General features: G+C 40.5%; 1 protein-coding gene across 1 annotated transcript; it reads left to right on the top strand.

Annotated features, from left to right (window-relative positions):
- The first annotated feature begins 323 nt into the window (after nucleotides 1–323).
- On the top strand, nucleotides 324–21398 carry TMEM26 (transmembrane protein 26). Its single transcript, XM_034777621.1, has 5 exons — nucleotides 324–834; nucleotides 8810–8888; nucleotides 18745–18861; nucleotides 19382–19602; nucleotides 20706–21398. Exons 1-5 carry the CDS (start codon nucleotides 644–646, stop codon nucleotides 20785–20787), a joined length of 690 nt encoding a protein of 229 aa, XP_034633512.1. The 5' UTR covers nucleotides 324–643; the 3' UTR covers nucleotides 20788–21398.
- The last annotated feature ends 1617 nt before the right edge of the window (nucleotides 21399–23015 follow it).

The raw sequence follows: 23015 nt of genomic DNA, 5'->3' as shown, positions 1-23015 counted from the left end.
TCTATTTCTCCCTAATGGCATGAGGTAAGGCTAGAAAGTCAGCCCAGATTTTTGCTTAAGTTCTGTATATTCTTCCTTTCGCTGCTTTGTCAGACTGAGTGCTGAAATTATTTTGCTAAAGCAACGTTTATCAGGAAAGGGGAGTTGTACAACTCCAACTATAGAAGCTGATTCAACTGGTAGTTTTTCTAACATCTTTTGCCCTTTGATATAAATGAAACAACAGCAGCAAATGGAGAAAAGGGATGAAAGCAAAGGGATGAAAAAAACTCATCAGACACAAATCTCCAACTAGTCTAGTCACTGACTGGAGGACTGGGGCAGGGGGGGGAAGAGAAAGGAATCCTTTATGTGCCTCTGATTCAATGAGATCAGCCAGTACTGCGCGGAGTCATGCATTGGACACCACTATAGTTTAAAAGCCTGGTTTTGATTTTTTTTAAAGAGTTTTCAGGAAGTCTGGGGGAGGGGCAATGCAGTTTTTTTGTTAAACTGGGCCCCTTTGTCGAGATGGAACAAGAGGAAAGATCTATCTGCTTGTGGTGCATACACACATCAGTCATTCTCAGGGAAACTTCCCATCGCCTGTAAAAGGCACTGGGCCACCGCAGTACTTGGAGAGGGGGTGGGGGGCCAGCTGAGAATGGAGCTGCTAGTGCTGCTCAATGCCCTGGTTACACGGCTGCTCTTTGTTCTACACTCTCTGATCGGGGTTTGGAGGGTGACTGAAGTGAAGAAGGAACCCAAATACTGGCTGCTGGCATTGCTCAACCTCCTCCTGTGCCTGGAAACTGGGCTCACCCTCAAGTTTAAGCAAGGCAAAGGCTACAAATGGTGAGCATATCCCCTTGGCTCCTTCAGGGTGTCTTTTGGCACTTTGCATGTACACTTATTGCAGATCTGAGGCTCAGTCTAACCGGGTTGCTATTTTATTTCAGAGCTGAGACTCACTTTAGCTCTGCTACATAAGCTGCTCTTGCTTTGTCTTTGTCGAGATTTCAGGAATTTTTGCATCGACTGCTACAATAGGTTTGCAGATGGGATTTTGGGGGGCAGTAGAGTTCTGGACAAGCCACTGCAAAATCCAGAAGAACTTTTTAAAAGGGTAGTTTTGCATCAGGCTCTTTGGAAATCAAACTTTTGTCAGGGAAAGCATTGGAAACTGTGAGAGTTTCATGCAAGGCATTTTTGTTCTAGTGCTGCTGATCTAGAGTGCTGAAATAGCTAGGAAGAAAAACTACATGACTCCTTTTTGCTTTCTCTGGGCTCTTTTTGAGTAACAGCTTGTCAGGTAGCAACTGTGCATGGGCAAAAATCCTGGAGAAAGCAGGCTGCTCTATGCCATAATTCCAGCAACCTCCTCTTCTGCTAGTCTCACTGATAGCCACAGTTTTCCTGGAATATTGTTCCTCATCAGTGCTGGCTGCAACAAGATTACCCTGAACTGACAATCAACAAATAAAGATGTGTACAAGCCACTGGCATGGTATGATGTAGATTCTGCTCAGTATTTCAGTTTCTAATCGGTCTGAAGTTAAATATGGGAGCTACTACATTGAAAATGTTTCAGTATAAATGAATGTGGGCGAGAGACAAAGATTCCTTAAAAACATACCACAGTTTTCCCGAGCACAAGGGTTTGACATGTGTCTAGAAAGTGCTCATACAACCAGGATGACTTTGCTTCTGTCCACATCCCATGTGATTCATTACTCTAAAGAGTGAGCCAAAGCAACAGCTCTGTGTAAGCAGAGGTAAATGTTTGCATCTGCCAGTATTATTATGGATCTTCCATTTGTAGAAACTCAAGCCACATGTCCCTGAAAGTAAATAAACAGATAAAAAATGAAAGATAGTTTTATGATAATAAACGCTGACACCATTGTGTGAAATATATTATAAAAGTCCAAAGTATTATTGTGAAGCAAGCCACAAACTTTTCACAGTCTAAACTCACATACCCTCATAGCACTTCCATCAGTCTTCTACCTGAATCTATACCAGGGATGTACTTTTTAAATAATGCAGTAACTGTTTAGTGATTATAGGGATCAAAATACATGTTTATTATATAGAAGCAGTGTAAGAACATCCCATTTTTGTCAACATCAGCAATTATGCAAAGGAATATTTCACACACCTGTTTTCAGAAAATTAAAAGAATAGTATTAGCTGTGCAAATAAGTTTGCATTCAACAGCAATCAGTGAAATGTCTTGGGGGAAAAAAATTGACTCGGGAGCTAGAGCAATTCTGCAGAAATGTTTTTAAAAAACTGGACCCAATCCTGCACCCTGTGACTTCACTGGGAGTAAGATCAGGCCTGATAACAAGGTGTCTAGACATTTGCGGATAATGGGTAAAATTTGTATGAGCACCTAAGTGAACTCAAAGCCTAAGCCCCACTGATGTTTTTCCCTGTAAAGTTCAGTTCCCTTGTGACTTGCAAATGGGCTAAACTCCTATATCACTAAGGCACTTTTGAAATTTTTACCCAACATCTTAGTCTGAAGCATATCTATAGGGAGTTGAACTGCTACTTAAAATAGATTAATGATTCTGCAAGAAGTTTAAGGAGAACATTTTTTTAAAAAAAATGCTTGAGATGGATTTTTACAAGTTTGCTATTGTTAAAATCCCACATGACACAAACTGATATCTTCACTGGCATTTTCAACAGAGAACAGATGGAATAGACACAGAGACTGAACTACTCTCACCACTAGAAGGAATCCTTCCAGATGAAAGTCAAGGCATAATAGAGAGTTTACTGGAGGAAGCTTGCACTACCACTAGTCATGCCCTACCTGGTCAGCGAATAAAAAAGGGGCATTTGCCTCCAGTGCTGTCAATCTTTTAGACCTTTCCACAAGGCACTCAATTCAGCATAAACATTTTTTTTAAATCAACTCCCATAGAATATTGGGAACAACTAGCCCACCATGTTTAATGGGTATATACAAAGTATCTACTCAGTCTTTTTTTAATTCCATATAAATTCTAATCTCCTCCTCTGTCTTCTTGGCGGGGTTTCCTCTGGGATGATCACAGGATGTCTTTGAAACAAGAAAGATACTCTTGGCAAAATGTTCATTTTGACTGTGGCTCTTTTTCCCAACCAAAATATTGTATACCTCCCCCCGCACTCCAGACCTCTTCATTTGCTCAAACAGAAAGAGATCTTCAAGATCTCTTTTGAAATTTGAATTCCCAGGTATCTTATAAAATGTTGCCTGTTTGTACCCAAATGTTTTCTGGAGGCATGACTTTTCAGTCTGGCTAATTTAAAGCAAGCGTTTTTCTCAACTTTCTAGAAAAGCTGTTTTATATAGAATCGTAGAATATTAGGGTTAGAAGAGACCTCAGGATGTTATCTTGTCCAACCCCTGCTCAATGCAGGACCAACACCAACTAAATCATCCCAGCCAGGGCTTTGCCAAGCCGGGCCCTAAAAACCTCAAAGGATGAAGATTCTACCACCTCCCTAAGTAACCCATTCCTGTGCTTCACCACCCTCCTAGTGAAATAGTGTTTCCTAATATCCAACATAAACCTCCCCCACTGCAACTTGAGACCATTGCTTCTTGTTCTGCCATCTGCCACCACTGAGAACGGCTTAGCTCCATCTTCTATGGAACCCCCATTCAGGTAGCTGCAGGCTGCTATCAAATCCCCCCTCACTCTTCTCTTCTGGAGACTAAATAACCCCAGTTCCCTCAGAATGCTCCACTAATAGAAGTGATGGTGTTTGGTCAATTAGGAAACTATATATAACATTTATATCAATCTTTGCAGACATCTTTCCTAACAAAAAGCTGGTCCGTATATGGCACACTGGGAAAAGCACCTGGATAGAGAAATGACCCTAGAGAAATGAGGTTTGATTTGGAAAAGAGGACCAGTAGCTTCAGTCTTTAAGATACTGTTTCAATGCTACTTGACACCAGTCAGATTAAAAAATAAAGAGATTGAATGGGGATGAATGTTGGAGAAATTGTTGGTGAAAGAGGAGATCTTATGCAATATGGTGGAATGTCCACTCATTGGTAAATATTGGTATGCAGTCCATAACCATATATCACAAATTGCTGGATATTTATTACCAAGTGATCATTTGGTGATCCTTCCTAGCAGAAATGGTCACACAAAAAGAGATGAACAATTAATTTCTCTCATCTGCTAGTAGTTGCTCACCTACTGATAGTGTCTCACTGGAAAAACAAAAAATATTCCAACCATAGAGGGATGGTTCAAAAAAATATGGGAGGTGATTGTTATTGAAAAAAATAGCACACCAATTATATACCCAGCAAAATAGGCAGAGGACAAATAGATATTTGGCTACCTTTTATTCAATAGTCAGACAAAGTACACTCACCTCCAAAAAAGCCTAGCATTCCTGTCCAATAACATTTGATAGACATGCCATCTCTGCTAAATATGTGTAGTCAGAGATTTCAGTCAATTTAATACAACCATTAGAAATGACATGCCATGGGTATTAATGATCACTGTGTAATATGGTAACACTTAAATTGAGAGATCTGGTGGCTATATTCCTCTATAATGTCTCTTTAAACAAAAGCTCAGAGTCTTAATGATTGTTTTGAGAAGGAGGTATTAATACTGCCTAAGTAAATTAATTCCATTACACTAGATATTTTCCTTCATAGTATTTCACAGAAACATAAAAATTAGATGAGAAAAAGAATATTTGCTTATTTATTTGGATTTTTAAGAATGTAAAGAAGGATCTATCCCAGCCTCTAGATACCCCCGACATTTCTTTAAAAATCAAAATAAAAAACAGCTGGTGCTATCTGTACCATAAACTAGCAATAACCAGCTAATCTAGTCTACCCCCTGGCCATTATAGGATCGTTTCCTAACTGGGATTCATGGAATTAGCTTTATTCTGAAAATGGTATAAGAAAAACCCTACTGATGCCTCTCTATTCATATTCTTTATGGATATTTCCATGTCAACTAGCAGGCAGCCGCTAATCCCAATTGAATAATGGAGTTGAACAAACAGTTCATGCACAAGTTTAGGTGCTGATCCTACAATGTATTGCACATGGAAAGAATTCTGGGCCCATGGAGAGCTCCTCTGAAATCAGTACAAATTGCAAGGCTTGGGTATGTAAAATCACCACAAGCTGCTCCTGAGGAGGAAACCAGATACAAAGAATTTCAAGTTAGTTTAACAACAAATACATCCAAGAATTTTGCTATCAAGAACATTCTGCAAACGGGAAAAGGGAAAATTTGATGAATTGGGGCCCAACTCTGCAATACACTGCACTCTGGATAACCCCTATGCCTGCACAGAGCCCTACTTGTACTATGCTGAGCAGCTACATAAATGTCACAACATTGTCTGCTCTTGGACTGGATATCCCATCCCAAAAATGAGAGTCCTGCTACATGACTTTATCCTTCTAGATTAATACAATGCAATGAAACCTACCGAACTAGTCTAGAAAAGCCTACATTTGCTGTCCATTATCCTATAGTTATTTCCCATAAGGTAAGGAAAATACCTAACATGTTCATACATCACCATGATTTAGCAGTTGGTAAACACTCCATTCTTACTGGTGCTCATTGATTATTCTGTGTAAGAAGATTGCTAATACCTTGTGACTTTCTGGCAATGGGATAGATTAGTGATGTTCCTGTAAATCTGGGGAAAATGTAAGAGGTTTGGTACAATTCTTAATAATTGTTTAGGAGGCATTCAAGGCTGACTGTTCATATATAGGTAAACTCCAGTTATTCAAGTAAGTCAGGGGACATCCAGAACATCTTTGGATACTTAGAGTTTTAGATAAATTATATTTGGATTTGAGGGATAAAAATGAATTTCAGATCAATCCGTTTAGATAACTGGGTTTACCTGTAGTCAAAAGTATAAAAATAAAATCTAGATATCAGGATTTAAGTTTATGTATATACATATATGATCACTGCACATTTGGGCAGAGGTCTGTGTGACTGAACAGTTTGCATCAGTGCTTAATTTGTAATGAAAGAGGTGCCAGGGCTCAAGCAATTTTTTTTTACTTTCATAACTGACACAGCAAGCCTAGAGGTACCAGGGCTATGAATTGCCAAGCCTAAGATGCCTGGCAAGCCCTGGCACAAATTAAGCACTGGTTTGCAGCATATCTGAGATTGTTTCTACAGAATAGCCATCAAATTGCTTGTTGCATTAGCACAGGCAATTTTAACAGCACACATGGAGATTAAATAATACGAAGAAGCTGGCCAAGGAATGTTTTCTCTAGGTTGCTCCTTCTAAAAAGAAAGGCAAGGCTAAAACCCCTGAGCTCAGCGGGCTAGAGACAGCATCATTAGATCAGCGGCATTAATCTGCCAACTGGAGAAAAATTTCCTGTGCTAAAATCCTACAAGAAAGATATGCAGTGTAGCTGTAGCCACGCTGGTTCCAGGATAGTAGAGAGATGAGGTGGGTGAGGTAACATCTTTTATTGAACCAACTTCTGTTGACGAGAAAGACAAGCTTTCGAGCCACATAGAGCTCTTCTTCAGGTCTGGGAAAGGTACTCTGAAAGTCACAGCTAAATGCAAGGTGGAGCAGATTGTTTAGCTCCTACCCCCACCTCACCTCCTCCCACCCCGGCCCTGCCCCCATTCCACCCCTTCCCCCAAGTCCCCACCCCTGCCCCTTCCCACCCCCTCCCATGAGCGCACCCTGTCCCCACCCTCTCCCTCCCAGTGCCTCCTGCACGCTGTGAAACAACTGATTGTGGTGGGCAGGAGGTGCTGGGAGGGATGGGGAAGAGTTAATCAGTGGGGCCGCCAGCAGGCACTGCAGGAGAGGGGAAGCTTGGCTGCGGATAGGCGCTAAGCACCCGCTAATTTTTTTCCTTGGGTGCTCCAGGGCTGGAGCACCCACAGAGTCGGTGCCTATGTCACTATCACTCTCTTTTTGTCCTATGACTGCAGAGGTGTTAATGGACCACTCTACCTTGAATGGTCCCTTAAAATATCTGCTAACTGCCTAAGCTAAACACTCTGCTCCACCTTGCATTTAGCTGTGTCACTGGGAGCACCTTTCCCAGATCTGAAGAAGAGCTCTATGTGGCTCGAAAGCTTGTTTCTCTCACCAACAGGAATTGGGCCAATAAAAGATATCACCTCACCCACCTTGTCTTACAGGAAAATTGTCTCTAGATAAGATTGTCAAATATACTAGTTGCTTTCCATTTTACACCTGCTTCATGTCTCTAGGGTGGAAATTAGAACTACTTCACACTCAAGATATGACTACACTTCCATCAGTCTTCTAGCTGCATCTATACCAGGGATTAGGTCAACCTAATGACAGTGCTTGGGGCACAATATTTTCCACAGCCCTGAGGGATGTAGCTATGTTTATCTAATTTTTTTTAAGTGTAGACCAGGCCTTATTTTGTTCTCTTCTGAAATGATCTAACTTTAAAAAAAAATGGAATCAATGACATTAGGGTGGATTTGATTTAAATCAAATTGATTTAAATCATGATTTAAATCACTAGTCAGGAAGACTCAATTTAATCATGGATTTCTACATAAAAGTGCATTCTTGTTGGTTGTTATATCCTTAATACATATTCTTCACAACTCAGAGATAGATGTAGGTTTCATTTTAGAAGGTACACACTATACATTTTTAAAGTGATTTATTTTGAAAACTTTTCAGATTAGTTTCAGGATTTAGTGATCAGGAGTAATGACAACCAAGTAAGTTTCCTCAGGCTTGCTCCTGCACCCGTGAAGTCAAGGGGAGTTTTGTCATTGATTTTAATGGGAGTAGGATTAGATTCTTAGGGTTTGAACCAGTGCCCACTGAAGTCAATGAAAAGACTCCCATTATGTCAAGAGGCGCTGGATCAGGCTCATTCAAAACGAGATATTAGATGGAATACTAACAACATCGGACCTAACTCCTGATCCAAAAAATGAAGATGAAGAAAGTGTTGACTTGCATTTTATTGGGAAACCTGAGCAACAAACACAAGAACCAAAAAAGGGGGAAATGTGCATAGACAATATGATAAAATTCCTGAGCGTTCTTGGAAAACGTGGCCAGCTCACGAAGCTGAATGCCACAGGTGTCAGAAAGTGACACTATGAAGATCATCAAAGCAACCAGAGGTGACACAAAGTGAAAGAGAAAGCAGAGAGATCCACAACAAACAAGGTTACAGAACTTCCAGTGTAAGTGACATGCATATCTGGCCAGTATCTTTATAAACAGTTTTAGTCCATGTTGAAGGATTCTTTGGGGAGGAAACATTTGTTTTGGTTCAGGATATTTCTACCCTTGTACTTACACATGGACTCTGATCTCAAACTCCTTTTACACCTGTGTAACTCAGTGGAGTGACTCCTGATTTACGCCAATGTTAGATCAGAAAGAGGGCCTTCAGCAAGAGATTTTTATTTACCCATTTCCACACAGAATCGAGTGGGCAAAATACATGAATTAAAAGAGAAACCTTCATTTTGTTTTTGAAAAAGGTTTTTAAACAAACCTAATCTTTGATAAGTTGACTAGTAAACCCGTGTTAAGATATACATGTATTGATTGCATTAGGAATTCAGTGAGAATGGCAGCTGTTAAAGTGTTAGTTGCAGTTACCCCTCTCCTTTATATTCCATATGGCAGAACTCACAAACACTTATTAAATACAGTTCACGCTGAAAAGTAACATTCTGAATGTTCCACTCAGAAAATGGTAGGATATATGTGGTGCTCATACAGTGTTGTAAACTAAGCCATCTTTTCTTTTTCTTCACAGGTTTTCTCCAGCAATATTTTTATATCTGATTAGCACAGTACCATCATTATGGCTACTAGAAACTCATCGTGAAACTCAGGTATTTCTTGTGGTATCTGAAGGAAATATCTGGAAACTGATTCCATTATTCATAGTCTGCCAGGTCTTATTCCTATTCTTCATTCCATTCTCTGGTGACATTCAAGGCCGGCTCCAGGCATCAGTGAAGGAAGCAGGTGCTTGGGGCGGCCAATGGAAAGGGGTGGCACGTCTGGGTCTTTGGCGGAAATTCGGCAGCAGGTCCCTCAGTCCCTCTCTTCCTCTTTGAGCTGCCGCCAAAGTGCTGCTGAAGAGGAGGAGAGGGAGCGGAGGACCTGCCACCGAATTGCTACTGAAGAATAAAGCGGCACAGTTGAGCTGCCGCCGAATTGCTGCTGATTGGCTTTATCTTCTCCCCCCTTCCTGCCCCCCCGCTTCACCACTTGGGGTGGCAAAAAAGCTGGAGTCGGCCCTGGTGACACTACCACTACAGCTCCAGCTATAGTAACATCTTTTGATAATGGCAGCACTTCATTAAATTTGAGACCAAACTCTTTGGTATTCTGCTTTGATGTGGGTGGAACTGGAAGTCTCAAGATAAATGATATACAGCCTTGCACTTCTAGGTTACTGGTCTGAACCCAACTTAGGCTGGCAATGGCATTACCATCAGATAGCTGCTTGGTGGCTTAGGTAAAATAGAATACTGGTTCCGGTCCAGTTCTTAGCAGACAAGTACCATGGTCCCACCTAAGTCAAGGTCGAGGCATATTTGCCTACTATTGTTAGGAAGATTACACAGACACAGTCACTGCCAACCCTGTACTCCTGATGGATGAAATTCATCCCCTATGTCCCACTTTATCCCTATTTTGAGGGTTTAAGTAGAGTTAAGTGATGCACAGGCCTCCTGCTGGCCCTCTGACCAGAGATGAACTGACTTCTATGCTCTCTGATTAAATAATGGAGCCAGTCTCCAGAGCTACTACACATGTGATGAAGCAGACAGGGACAGGGCCTGCCTGCAGGAAAGCTGGATTCTAGTCCTAGCTCTGCTGTTGATTCCCTCTGTGACTTTTGGAAAGCCACTTTTATCTATGCCTTATTTTCTCTTTAAAAAAAAGTATACTTACTCCTTTTTGGGAAACATTTTGAGATCCCTGGATTAAAGGTGTTCTGTTAAGGCTAAGTCCTCTTGTTATTCATGAGGATTATGACAACTTTACATTTCAAGAGTGGACTCCTCAGCTGCACCAAGGAAAAGCTAAGGGTAGTTGTGAGTGGGTATGGGAAGCTGCAAATGAGTCAGCTGCAGCTTCCCAATCACCAAGCCAATTCTATGCCAGCTCCAGCCCTAGTCAATATAGTTCAGAGCAGCATTAAGGTTCTGTCCTATCCTTGGTGCACCCCATATGCAGGTGGTGGGGGACCAACAGAGCATAGAACAGGACTAAATACGCCAGCTCTTAATCAGCTAATGATTCCTCAGTGCTGGATGATTGTCATCTCCCCAATTAGGACATCTTTAAGTCCTCTTAGCACTGGCAGAGTGGCACAAAGGGGTTTAGCATGGATCAGGATTTAGCTCCAAGAGTTGCATTAGAACTTCCTGAAGAGCCTGAGAGGATTGTTAACAGAAAGCAATAGAAAGAAAATGCATACATTTGATTAATCAAACACAGAGCCTCATTTTCTCCTTTGAAACATTGTTAGATCACAGAGGAGCGTTATCAAATATTCAAAACTGCATTTGCAGTGAGATTGCCTGAGGCTCTTTCTAAACACAGGAGCAAGAATTTATTGTCTTCATGTTTGGCACATCTTCCTAAACATTTGTGAACAGGTAAACTGGATATTGAGAACATTTGTAATCGTTAACTCTGGGCTAAGAAACAGGCTAATTTTATAGTGAAAGGCAGTAGATTATTTCCCAGAATGATGTTACAACATGGCATACTTTGTATTTTATTGATATACTGCTCCTCTGAATTAAAGTGGTACTGTATCAAGTAAATAGTTTAGCTTATTCCTGGAGAGGGATAGAAGATTCTGAAAGTACATATGACCTAATGGATTCAAACCAAGACCTCAGGGAAGGACATCAGTCCCGTTAATAATTAAGCGAAAATGTAGCACCCAGTCACAAGTGCTACTCTTTATAATAAAATATCTTGTGCCTTTTCTTAATAACAGGATCAAGACCAGGCAATTGTGCAACAACTACAGCACATTTATTGAATACACAATAAAAAGGTTTTGCGGTAACTGAGGCAATAAATACTATTAAAGATTTTGCTCTCAGATTGAATCCCTAAAAGTAAACATTAGCCCTCTCACCCCCCCCAAAATAGTAATTATTTAGGGCATAATTTCATATGTACTCCCCTACCACTGAAGAGCATGGAAGTTTTGCTTCCATAAATATCACAGCAGTGGGCACAAGTAATAACATATATATCAAAAATGTGAAATATTGACAGTGCCTTGTATTATTTAAAGCAGTGGTTCTCAAACTTTTTTTTTCCACAGACCACTTGAAAATTGCTGATGATCTCGGAATGATCTTTCCAAATGTTGTTTGTACCGTTAGCTAATTATTGTAAAGAGCTTTGGACAAAAGTGCTATATAAAAAAACCTTAATAATAATTAACTTTTGTTCTATAAATAAAAGCCCACAACTCATATTTAATATCAGTAGTCTTAACCTTTCTAATGGGATGGATGTGCCCTCTCTCCCCCGCCGTGGCAGCCACTGAGCTGGGGCTGGGAAGGAGGGGGGTCTCTCACTGGCAGCTGCAGTCCTGGAACTGAGGGGAAAGTCACCTCTTTCTCTGCGCCGCAGCCCTGCACATCCCAAATTCCCCCCACTCCCTCTTCTCACCCCACTACCCCCTTCCACCTACCCTCTAGTCCTCTAGTCCCCCCAAGGCCACCACCTCACCGCACATGTGCATCTTCTCCAGGGTCCACTAATTAGGTGGGTGGCCCTTCATTCTTTTGTGTGCAGCCGCCCAGTCACGCACCTTAGAGGGAACTATCCGCGGACCACCTGAATGGAGCTCGTGGATTGCAGTTTGAGAACCTGTGATTTAAAGCATGTTGGGATGCACTTTTTTAATAGAGGGTTATGGTATAAAGTCAGATTGAACTGTGTTAAGTAAAAAAAAATTACTGTCAGTAAAATCAGTGAATTAAATAGCAAGGTAGAAAAATGACAAATATTATAATCTGTAAAAACACAGATTTGAGACATTCCTGTTTTCTTCCTAAAGCTTAAGGTCCCAATTGAGCAAGCCACATTAGAATGTGTTTAAGTGCGCTGCTGAATAGAGAATGACTTAAGTATATGCTTAACTTTATGCACATGCTTAAATGCTTTGAATCAGGCTCACAGAGAGCTCACATGTACTCAAGCAACAGCCCAGTTAAAGGTAAATTTCCATTGAGTACAAAAGAAATTACAAGTTGTGACAACCAAATATTTATTTTAAGCAACCCTAAACAATTTAAGAAGAAACCAAAATCCATCCCAGGGACAGAACTGGTGCTTTGTATTACATCTGGGCAAAGTTTTGTGGATGAATAGTTTGTTTATTGAAAAACACAGCCTTGGGTTGACAAACTATTTGCACATTTGGGTAGAATATGGAAAATAGTTTCAGCTGAAAAAAATGAAGAGATTGTCAAAACATTTTGTTTTAGCCTGTATGGTATGAAACGTTTTCACTTTTTCATTTTGAAGTGATATTTCAATAGAAGTTTAGCTAGATTTATCTTTAAGAAGGGGGAAAAAAACGTAATTGGGGTTTTTGTTGTGGCAAGAAAAAAAAATTAAAAGTTCCATTTTGAGTTAACATGAAATGAATTTTTTATTTTGGATTTTTCAGTTTGGCCACCAAACTAAGAAAACCATTGTTTGCTCAGCTTTACTCTGTACATTTTAAGTATGATTTTCATGCTAGATCCAACTTAATATATCATCCTACTAATAAATTAAATGTTTGTTTTTCGTCACTTGCCCTGACATTTTTGCTAGAGACAAAAGACTATATTTAAATAAGTGTCCTCTCCTTATGTCATGGGTAGGGCCCTATCAAATTCACGGCCATGAAAAATGCATCATGGACCATGAAATCTGGTCTTTTGTGTAGATTTACCCTGTACTATACGATTTCATAGGGGCAGAGGAGACCAGCATTTCTCAAATTGGGATCCCGATCCAAATGGGGTTGCAGGGTAGGGGGAGTTGCATGATTATCATAGGGCGGTCTTGGTATTGCCATCCTTACTTCTGCACTAGTGCATTACCTTCAGCGCTGGGCGGCCGGAGAGTGGCGGCTGCTAGCCAGGCACCCAGCGTTGAAGGCAGCACAGAAGTAATGGTGGCAATACCACGACCGCCCCCTACAATAACCTTGCGACCCCCACCACCTCTTTTGGGTCGGGACGCCTACAGTTACAACATCGTGAAATTTCAGATTTAAATATCTGAAATCATGAAATTTACGATTTTCAAAATCCTGTGACCGTGAAATTGACCAAAATGTACTATGAATTTGGTAGGGCCCTAGTCATGGTCCAGCTTCTCTTCACATTTAATTTTGCAGGAAAGTCATAGTGCAGAATTGGCAGCATCACATGCATTTCCATAGCAGCAGACTATGAAGGTCTCCAGCATCAATTTCATTCTTTGCAGTACAGCACCATAGGTGTGCCTGTTACTTCAGAAGGCACAATCCTGCAAGGTACTGAGCACTCCCATGGAGTTTTCAAAACTCTCAACTCCCACAGAAGTCAATGGCAATTGAGGGTGCTTTGCCCCTTGTAGCAGTGGGTCCAGAATAGAGTTGGTCATATGACTCTTTGTGAAAAGTGTATTAGTTGGCCCTTAATTCCATTTGCAGACTGTTCGCAATCCCAAATGGAATTTTCTGAATTAGTCTACAGGGTTTTCACAGGCTGTAGCAATTGCTCTTTGAAGTATTAGAATCTAGAATATAACTGATCATGATATGGTTTCTGTTCCTTGATTGGATCACTTAATGTTTATAAATACAGTAGAACCTCAGAGTTACAGACACCAGAGTTACGAACTGACCAGTCAACCACACATCTCATTTGGAACTGGAAATACATAATCGGGCAGCAGCAGAGACCAAAAAAAGAAGCATCAGCAAATATAGTACACTACTGTGTTAAATGTAAACTACTAAAATAATAAAGGGAAAGCAGCATTTTTCTTCTGCATAGTAAACTTTCAAAGCTGCATTAATTCAATGTTCACTTGTAAACTTTTGAAAGAACAACCATCATGTTTTGTTCAGAGTTACGAACAACCTCCATTCTCGAGGTGTTCGTAACTCTGAGGTTCAACTGTAGGAACAACATGTGAAGAAATCATAGGGATGTTGAATCTCATTTTAGGAAGAAAAAAAAGTAGGAAATAAGGTAGCCCAGGAAGTTTGAGGATTTTTAAAATGTCTTCCTTTTTTGCACAATAAAGAGAATTACGTGTAGCTACGTATATAGACCCAATATTTAAAAATAGTTGAATTCCTTCCTGACAGAGAAAGAAAGATGTAAGCCAGATTTATTCATTGCCTGCCAGGCTTTACATTCAATTTTCTCTTGTCATATTCCCACTAAATAATTGCATGTATATAGTGGATAGATGGGCTGGGCGAATAGCTCTGGCGCCAATGCTCCCATTTACACTCATATGTACTTTGTAAAATGAACAGCTCTTCCCCAAACTTTCATGTGAACAAACACCAGTTTCATAAATATTCACAGAGAACTGAACCAGAACAAGACATGAATGTAATTGGATCAAATCAGGACTCAGATTAAATGAACATGTTAACAAATATAGTTGTCCACTATTTGCTCACATCTAGTCCAGAATAAGATATAGTCCCCACCCTAAGGAGCGCAAGTCAGGGCAGAATTCTTCAGAAGGAGAAACCTAGCACTGAGGGAGAAAAGCTCACATTAAAACACAAATAGCTTTAGAAACAGAAAGAGGAACTGAGACAGATACTGACAGAGTAAGTTGCTTTTGCATGTATGTTCTCGGTTTCCTCACCCCTACGCCAATATGACAGTCCTCACCTTGCTCACCAGGCTGCAGCTTTGATGGTGCCAGGAGGAGCCACATGTTCCCTCTCCTTTTCCTCCCCACTTTCCTTCACTGTGTTGGGGCTGCTACTGCTTCTTATCCTCCTGTCACTTCCTTACTCCTTCTGCGTCTGAGCCTGGGTTCTGGGCCTGTCCCACCTACTGCGCTGCGTGTCATGTACATAGCAGGTTGGTGGGCTGCTACTAGCAGCCCAGGCTCCTGTACCAGATATGGACTGAGCTTCCTTCTCAGAGCTACACACCAGATGCATTCAGTATGAAGTCCTTTAATGTTCTGCCAGGTATGGCTGAGGTTAGCTTAAAGAAGATATGTTACACACTGTGCCACCAAGCGGCTGAACAGTGTATTATAGTTCAGTATTCCACTACAATTCAGGGTGGTGCTATGACTCTGTGATTGGCTCCCATTTGGTGACGATGCAGGGTGAAGGGATTGATACAGCTTTCTGTCCAGATGGGGCAGCCATTGTGGGCTTCCTGTTTCAGCCCTGCCTTTAATCTACGTGGTGGATCTCTGGTGATGCTGGGGGATGATTATCAGTTTTGGAGTCTGGCAAGGATTTTTCCCACATGGCAAAACTGGCAAAGTGCTGGGTGGGTTTTTCACCCTCCACCTGGCACCCAAGAGGTCTAGGCTGGGGGGTTACATTACACTTGGTGCAACTTTGGCAGTTCTAGTGCCATAGATAAATTTAAAAATAGTCTAATTTGAGCTTCCTGTCACCCAGTGGGTTGCCTGGGCATTGGCCCTGAGCACAGTCATGCATAGTGGGGTTTGCCTCTATGTCTTGCATAGTTTATGGCTCCTACCCCGAGTGGGAAGAAGGAAGTGTGTTGTGACTCTGGTTTTTAGTCAGCGTTCCTTGGTAAGCTTGAGGGTGTAGAGAGGTCATGGCCTTCACACTCACCCTCAGGTTTATAGTCCCACTCAGGCCAGTGGTGCTTATTGAGATGTGTACTGAAACAACCCTCCCGGGTATTTTGGGGTCATTAACCCAATTAGACAATAGCTTTAAATAAAATTGCAGCCTCCTCATTTAACCACATTATGTTCATGTCTCATTGTTTTCATGTCCACAGTAATACCTGTCTACCTTCCTTCCCATAAGATACAAAACCGTCATGGTTCTTTTCCATCTCTCCCTGTGAAAAAAAAACCTCCCCCACCACAACCCCCATAAAAATAACCCAACCAGCTAACCTAAGAGCTTTTTTCTAAATTTCCAGGTTATTGGGGAAGGGGCTCTGTTTACAGTATTGTTCACAATTGTTCACAATTACTGCACAGTGGTACCTGAGGTGCTTCACTTATGCTCCATTTTAAGTAAAGGGGAAAAGTGGAATCTCAAATACAGATATTTGTTGGAAGATGTTGCCTTTATACTAGCATATAGCTCCCTAGCACTCCCTGGAAAACAGTCTGTTTGGTGCAGAAAAAGTTAGGGTGGGATTCTTACTTAGGCACCTAACTTCCATTAAAATCAATGGGAGTTAGGTGCCTACTGTACATACCTTTGTGAATCCCACTCTTAACTCCTACACTGATGCGATGAGCATGCTAGGAAACAATCATCCAGGCCTGTCTGGCAGAAATAGGACGGGATGAAAGTCTTCAATAACTGAGGAGTTTGATTTTCTAATTAGCTTTGTTTTTGAGTAAAATGAAATGCTTAGGGATTGTTAGGAAGACAGATTTTTAAAATCATATCCAATCTGCTCCAGGGACAATAATAAGAGTCACTGAATATCTGCTCCCTGCACCATAGTAGTTTCTTTAGTCACCGCAGCTCCATGCAATGAGGATTTGTTTACTGAAGTTCAGTAACTTCATGGTTTTTTTGTCTTCGTTACATTCTCTCAGAGCTGTATGTACTCAAAGAGTGGAAATAGGTGCTTTTCTGCTATAAGAGGATACACAGCGGCACATGCCTTTCTTTCTTAATTAGTCCTGACATTTCACCAATCACACCAGGAGTTTCCTTGAAAGATAGAAATAAATAGCCTCTTGCCAGAAAAAATGGTCTATCTTTTCTTCCTCTGAGGGATCTTATGGAAGGAGAAATGAAACAACCAGAATAATTACAGACAGGTCCTCTGGATAAGAGAAAGTTGCCTTGAAAATAGTCCCCTCCCCCCTAAAAAGCATAGGCCACGCCTGTCTTCAGATTAGAATGCAGCTGTCAGCCTTTACCCTGATTTACCTTTTAATCAGAGGGAGCCTGACGGGATATTTGTGGAACCATTGGTGGCATATTAGAGAGAGCTGCAACATACTGCATTTATGAAGTGAAATCAAAACTCTACAAAAGTTTCCCTACCACATCAACCACTGGTGTAGAGTCCCGTTCCAGAGTGAAATTCACCCCAGCACTAGACCCATGCACCACTTAAGTCTTCAAAATGGGGAATGCTGTGTTAGCCCCCTGAACAATGGGAGAATTTCACCATTAGTAGACAGATATTTTTCTACATACCCAATGATTTGGGGGTAAATAAAAAATTCCTAATTCAGTAAAAAGTCTTTTTTCTACCCACTGCAGACACCAGAAATCATCTATCCCTCTAAGATAACACTGGGTTTTGCACCCATGCATGGAAGGTGGCTATATGTTGTATCAAACTAGGTTGTAAGGTGTCATTTTTGCAGTATTTGAATGCTCTCCTGCACAATGAAACTACAGAGAATGGGGCCAAATTCTGCTTACACTGATATCAATCTGGAGTAACACCACTGACATTAATTACATTACTCCAGATATAAAGTGGTGCAAATGAGCAGAACTGGACCAATAGCCGTAGGCACACAAACCCGCTAAGATCATACAAATCCTATATCGGCCATATTTGATTCTGCTAAAATATACTGGCAGTTACTAGAAAATTCAACAACACACACAATATAGAAAATCTACAATATTCTGCTTTACAAAACTGGGTAGTAATTTATGGGCTCCCTAGCCGGTCCCTGCAAACTTATGTGAATTATGAAATAAATGAACTAATAGGATGGCACTATCGATAATCACAGAAAAAGCCATAGAACTCATAGCCCTAAGGGAAAATGACAATTGTACTGAAACCCCTTCCCTTTCTAAATGATATTGCATTGGAATTTTCTGATGCAGAAAGAGAAAATTGTCAGGCTTATGGTAGTCGGGGGGAGGAGTGGTGCTACCAGTGGTTGTGGCGGTAAATGGATACCTGTCATTTTTCTCTTGTTTCTAATATGTGCTTATTAAAATAGGTCACTAAAAAGGCAGTTGAATAGATTCTGAACGAAAAATGTTTACTGTACTACTAGAACTCTGCTGCAGTGTCTGGATCCTACACTCATACTGCATTTACTAATCCAGCAAGTCAGAGTCACACTTCAGAAGTAAAACTAAGTGCAGTACAATGTTGGCATTACATAGTATTTTAATACATGAATAGGTAGAACCACAGGCTCTCGCAGAGCTAGTTGGCTTGGAATTCACAGCACACCCTCACAGGGCATTGGGCTTCAGGAGTGACATCCATTGTGGGCTTGTTGAGACTGGGATCAACATGCAAATGAGGCTCAAGTTCTACAAAGGAGGTGAGCAAGTGGCATATTACAGTTTGCTGCCAGAGCATAATGCAAGTACGGCTAAGGCAACAGGAATGGGAAACTGGGGGATTAAATGTTGGAAGGGAAGAAAGGAGATGTCTCTAGGATGAAGTTGTTGGGTGAAAATTCAAGAATTCTTCTCCAGCTCCATGATGTTTTCTGAGTGTATGATGTTTTTGTTTATTGTAGTTTTCCAGTGATGAAACTGAACAAACATGGGGAAATATCAACAACAGAGAAGACTTCAATCAATTAACAGAGAGCACTCCCAAAAATGAGGGAACAAATCATCACATAATTGAGTTGGTGGGATACCTTTCTCTACTCAGTGCATAGACTTTATAATAAATAGGGGCATAGAGATAAGACATCACTATTTGGGTCTATGTGGTGAACCTCCCTTGCACAGGACAGTTTTGCAAAGCGGTGTGATGGAAATCATCATTTATAAAAAGCCATTGGTGTAGATGGTGCTTGTGCTCTTAATGTTGTTTCTAGGATTGGTCTGAGTCTGAAGGGATTTCTTTCCTCCCCCAAGAATGACAAAATTCAGTTCAAAAATTTTGGAGTTACAGTGGAGCAAAGTATAACAGTTAAGTGAACAATGAGAGAAGGGGAGAAAAAGAAAGAGATAAATCAACTTGGTCTGGCAGTCCATTTAGTGAGTCACACCAGCAGCATGTAATGGTTTAATTCTGCCTGAAGAAAGAACTAACATGATCAGTTGAATTGGAGGTGCATTCAGTGGAGATAAGTTTTTATAGCTAGACCATCTCATTTTCCTATAGTTACAGTATTTTTCTTGTTGTTTTGGTCTTTGCAATAGGCTAGAGATTTGGTCTCCCAGCTCTCCACAGTGGGTGAGACTGCATGGACACTAGGACTCCACCAGACTTTTCTGCTGCTACTAATAATAGGGAGATGGCTTCTTCCCATTGGTGGTGAAATCACTCGTGATCAGTTGTCACAGCTGCTACTTATGTTTGTGGGAACTGCAGCAGACATACTTGAATTCACTAGCGAGACTTTGGAAGTAGAAAATGTAAGGTAAGTAATATTTCCTGAAGTACGTCATTTGTATCCAAGGTTATACTGAAGACTTTCTTGTTCCATTTCAAGTTTTGTAATCTGTGTGAATGTGGGGTTGCTGCAACTGTATTATTCAGAGATATCAAGAGATGGCTACTGTCTAGGTCTTCTTTTTATCCTCTTCTGCGCCTCCATGGAGGTCACAAGTAGCTCCCATCTGCTTCATAGGAGGTTATTCATAATGAAACATGTCACATTCATCAAAAGGAAAGGACTCAAAGAACCAGGAAAATGGAGTAACTAACACACAGTGTTTACAATATATACAATTAGAGCTACTCCAACTATTTATTACAAAGAGAGCCTCTCCTTTGGTTAGTGATTTGTGCACAAGCTAATCTTGATTATCTTGTAGAGCAGATGCTTTTCAGACTATGTGTTGTTTGCAAACAGTCTGCTGTGGCTATTCATTATCCAAGTTGCATGTTCGGTTACCTGAGATGGTTTCTGCTCCCTGAGTGGGTGATGACAAGGTTTTAAAATAAGAGAGGAGAGAGTAATCTGCTTCCAATGTGAATTTTCAGATTAATAATCATTAGAGTGATTTAGAAATGTCTTCAGAAATACTTAATTATCGAATTATCATAAAGAATGTGACCTCACAAATAATGGGAAACAACTTGGCACTTTTGTCCCTGAAAATATCCATATATTATTATTTTTTCACTATTCAACTCAGCTGTACCTGTAACAGAACTTATTTAACAGCAGGGAAGGCTCTCCCTACATAACAAAGATGGTTCAAGCTCAACAAAGGTGTGAAATCAGGGTAGGGTAGGGCATCTTCTCCTTGTTGAACCTCAGAATTTATTTCCATACTCTGATCACTCTTGTATTAACTCTGAGGTTTGGTCTAAATCACACAGCTCAAGCAGATGGAAAATGCAGACCAACTGTAGGTATTCCCACCAGGAGCTGCCCCAAATTTCTGCAGAATTCTGCTGGAATGACACATGAGCCCACTAGGTGTACTGTTGGGCTCCACATCCTTTTAAAAGTGACAGTGTTCTAAATAGTTTGGGGTTCATTTCATTAGTTACTCATTTTTTGTTTGTTTTTAGGCATAACCATGCTCTTGTTTATGCAATTCTTTGTGTATGGACTTGGAGTATGTTGCAGTTTCCACTTGATCTGGCAGGTTAGTATCAGCAAAACACCTTTTTCAGAGATGAGCATGTCTCAGGGCTGTGCACACTTACAGCACTCTGTGAATGAAAATAAATACCCCCGCCAAAGACTATGCTGAGGGCTTTTGGACAGCAATTCACATCACAGAGACAATGATGCGTTATTCGAAGGAAGCTCAGCGTCAGCATAGCAAAATAAGCATGCTTTCTTTTGAAGGAAGACTTATTTCAAGCTGAACTGTGATCTCTTTAATATACACTGTTTGTTTCCAGGCAAACTGGAATTACTGCTGACATGTGTCAAATAGGACCACCTGCTGTGATTGGGTCATTATAATGGAAAAATTGACAGAACCTTAACTATAAACCCTGGGGCTAGAGCCACTCTTGGAACTAGGCCGGCTCCCACTGGGATAAACGATAGCAAAGAGCCCCTGAGTTGGGATGTCTCTCCTTAACATGAGGCCAGCCTAGCCCATAAAGTGGATATGGCTGGCTGAAAAAAGGGTGTGGCCAGATACTCCCCCACTCAGTAGCTTTGGTCCATAGAGCTTCTCTGGAGACCATAAAAGTATTAAACTGCTCATCCTTGGCTTCAAGTATCAGAGGGGTAGCCGTGTTAGTCTGAATCTGTAAAAAGCAACAGAGGGTCCTGTGGCACCTTTGAGACTAACAGAAGTACTGGGAGCATAAGCTTTCGTGGGTAAGAACCTCACTTCTTCAGATAAAGCAGGTAGTGGAACCATCACAAGTCCTACCTCCGGGTGATTTTATCCTCTTGCAGAGGGGGCTTTTCTGGTGCAGGGAGGCATAATGAACATCTCCCTGTATCACAGTCTATTATTCTGACCCCTCTTTTTCTGAGAGTGTACAATTCAGCTGCATCTCATGTATACAATCAGCTCAAGCAGGAATTATTTTCAACAGGTTTTTATATAAAATTGATAAAATGGCCCAATCAGTTTTTTCTTATGGGACTTTTTCTTGAGTCATTTTCTTACAAAAGATATTAGACTTTTTTAAATATTAAGGTTGAGGAAATATTTCCATGTTTTAATGTTTCATTTTAACAGCTCGATGCTACAAATTGATGCAGGAGCTTTTAAGATGTGTCACATTAAGATTTGCCGATATATGGACTGCTAACAATATATTCTTTCAAAAATACATACCATGTAGTTCAAGAAAACATTAAGACCCTTAAAGGATCATAGAATTAATTTAAATGAAGCAATGTGTATGCCACGTTTTTCCTTGTCATTGCTATTCTGTTTTTTTCCCTACATTTCACAGTTGAAAATTAAAGGAAAGAGTATATGTATGATCTTTAAAATATTTATCATATGTGACAATTCTATTTAAGAAGGTAAGTTTGTAACGATCACTCCTCTGTGCAGCTGTTTTCGTGAGACACAAAAATGTTATTTATTACTGATGCACCACTGTGCTGTGTAACAAAGGGCTGTGTCAGTGCTGCACATGACATTCAGCTGCATCAAGGCAGGGTATTTCAAGATGATGATGCACAAGTGCACAGAAAATTCAGCAACTGCATGCAGAAACTTTTGTTTCTCTAATGAATTCAAATGAAATGCTCCGCTGTTCTAAGAAGTTTGCTTTCCATTCTTGACCGAATTATTTACATCCAAAGAGACAAACAATACAGTTCTTCTACTGAATGTGTCATGATTTGTGATAAAAAAAAAACAACAAACCTGTGATTATATCCAAGTATCTACATCTTCTTTTTACCAATTAAATCTAAAAATTATGCAGTCTAAACAAAATAAAAAATTTACAACAGAAATGAGGTTATGTTAGACAACCATATTTATCATGAATGAACCCTAGATATTACCTTGCAGGTGCAATATCACTGCAAGCATTTTAAGTTAGCTAGTGGGACATTATCATCAGGTTAAGGGAGACTCATGCATACAAGTTATATTTCCATGTGATTTAGTACCCATAAAACCGGAAATAGATAGCAATGACTAGAGTCATGCATACTGTTTGTAAACACTGTACATACCTCCCATCAGTATATCCCAACCCTAACCTGCAAGGCCTGCTGTGTGAGCTATGTACCATCACTGAAAGGAGGCTACTGGTCATACCAAATTTGTATGGTGGGTGTGTGATGTGGACAAGTGTCCAACAAGGACGGAATGAGACCAAACTGTTTTCAGGCCCTATTCAGCAAAGCACGTAAGCATATACTTAACTGTAAGCACATTCTTAAGA

This window comes from Trachemys scripta, chromosome 7, assembly GCF_013100865.1.
Source record: "Trachemys scripta elegans isolate TJP31775 chromosome 7, CAS_Tse_1.0, whole genome shotgun sequence".
In the NCBI taxonomy this organism is placed as follows: domain Eukaryota; kingdom Metazoa; phylum Chordata; order Testudines; family Emydidae; genus Trachemys; species Trachemys scripta.
This window is presented reverse-complemented; position numbering and strand designations above follow the sequence as displayed.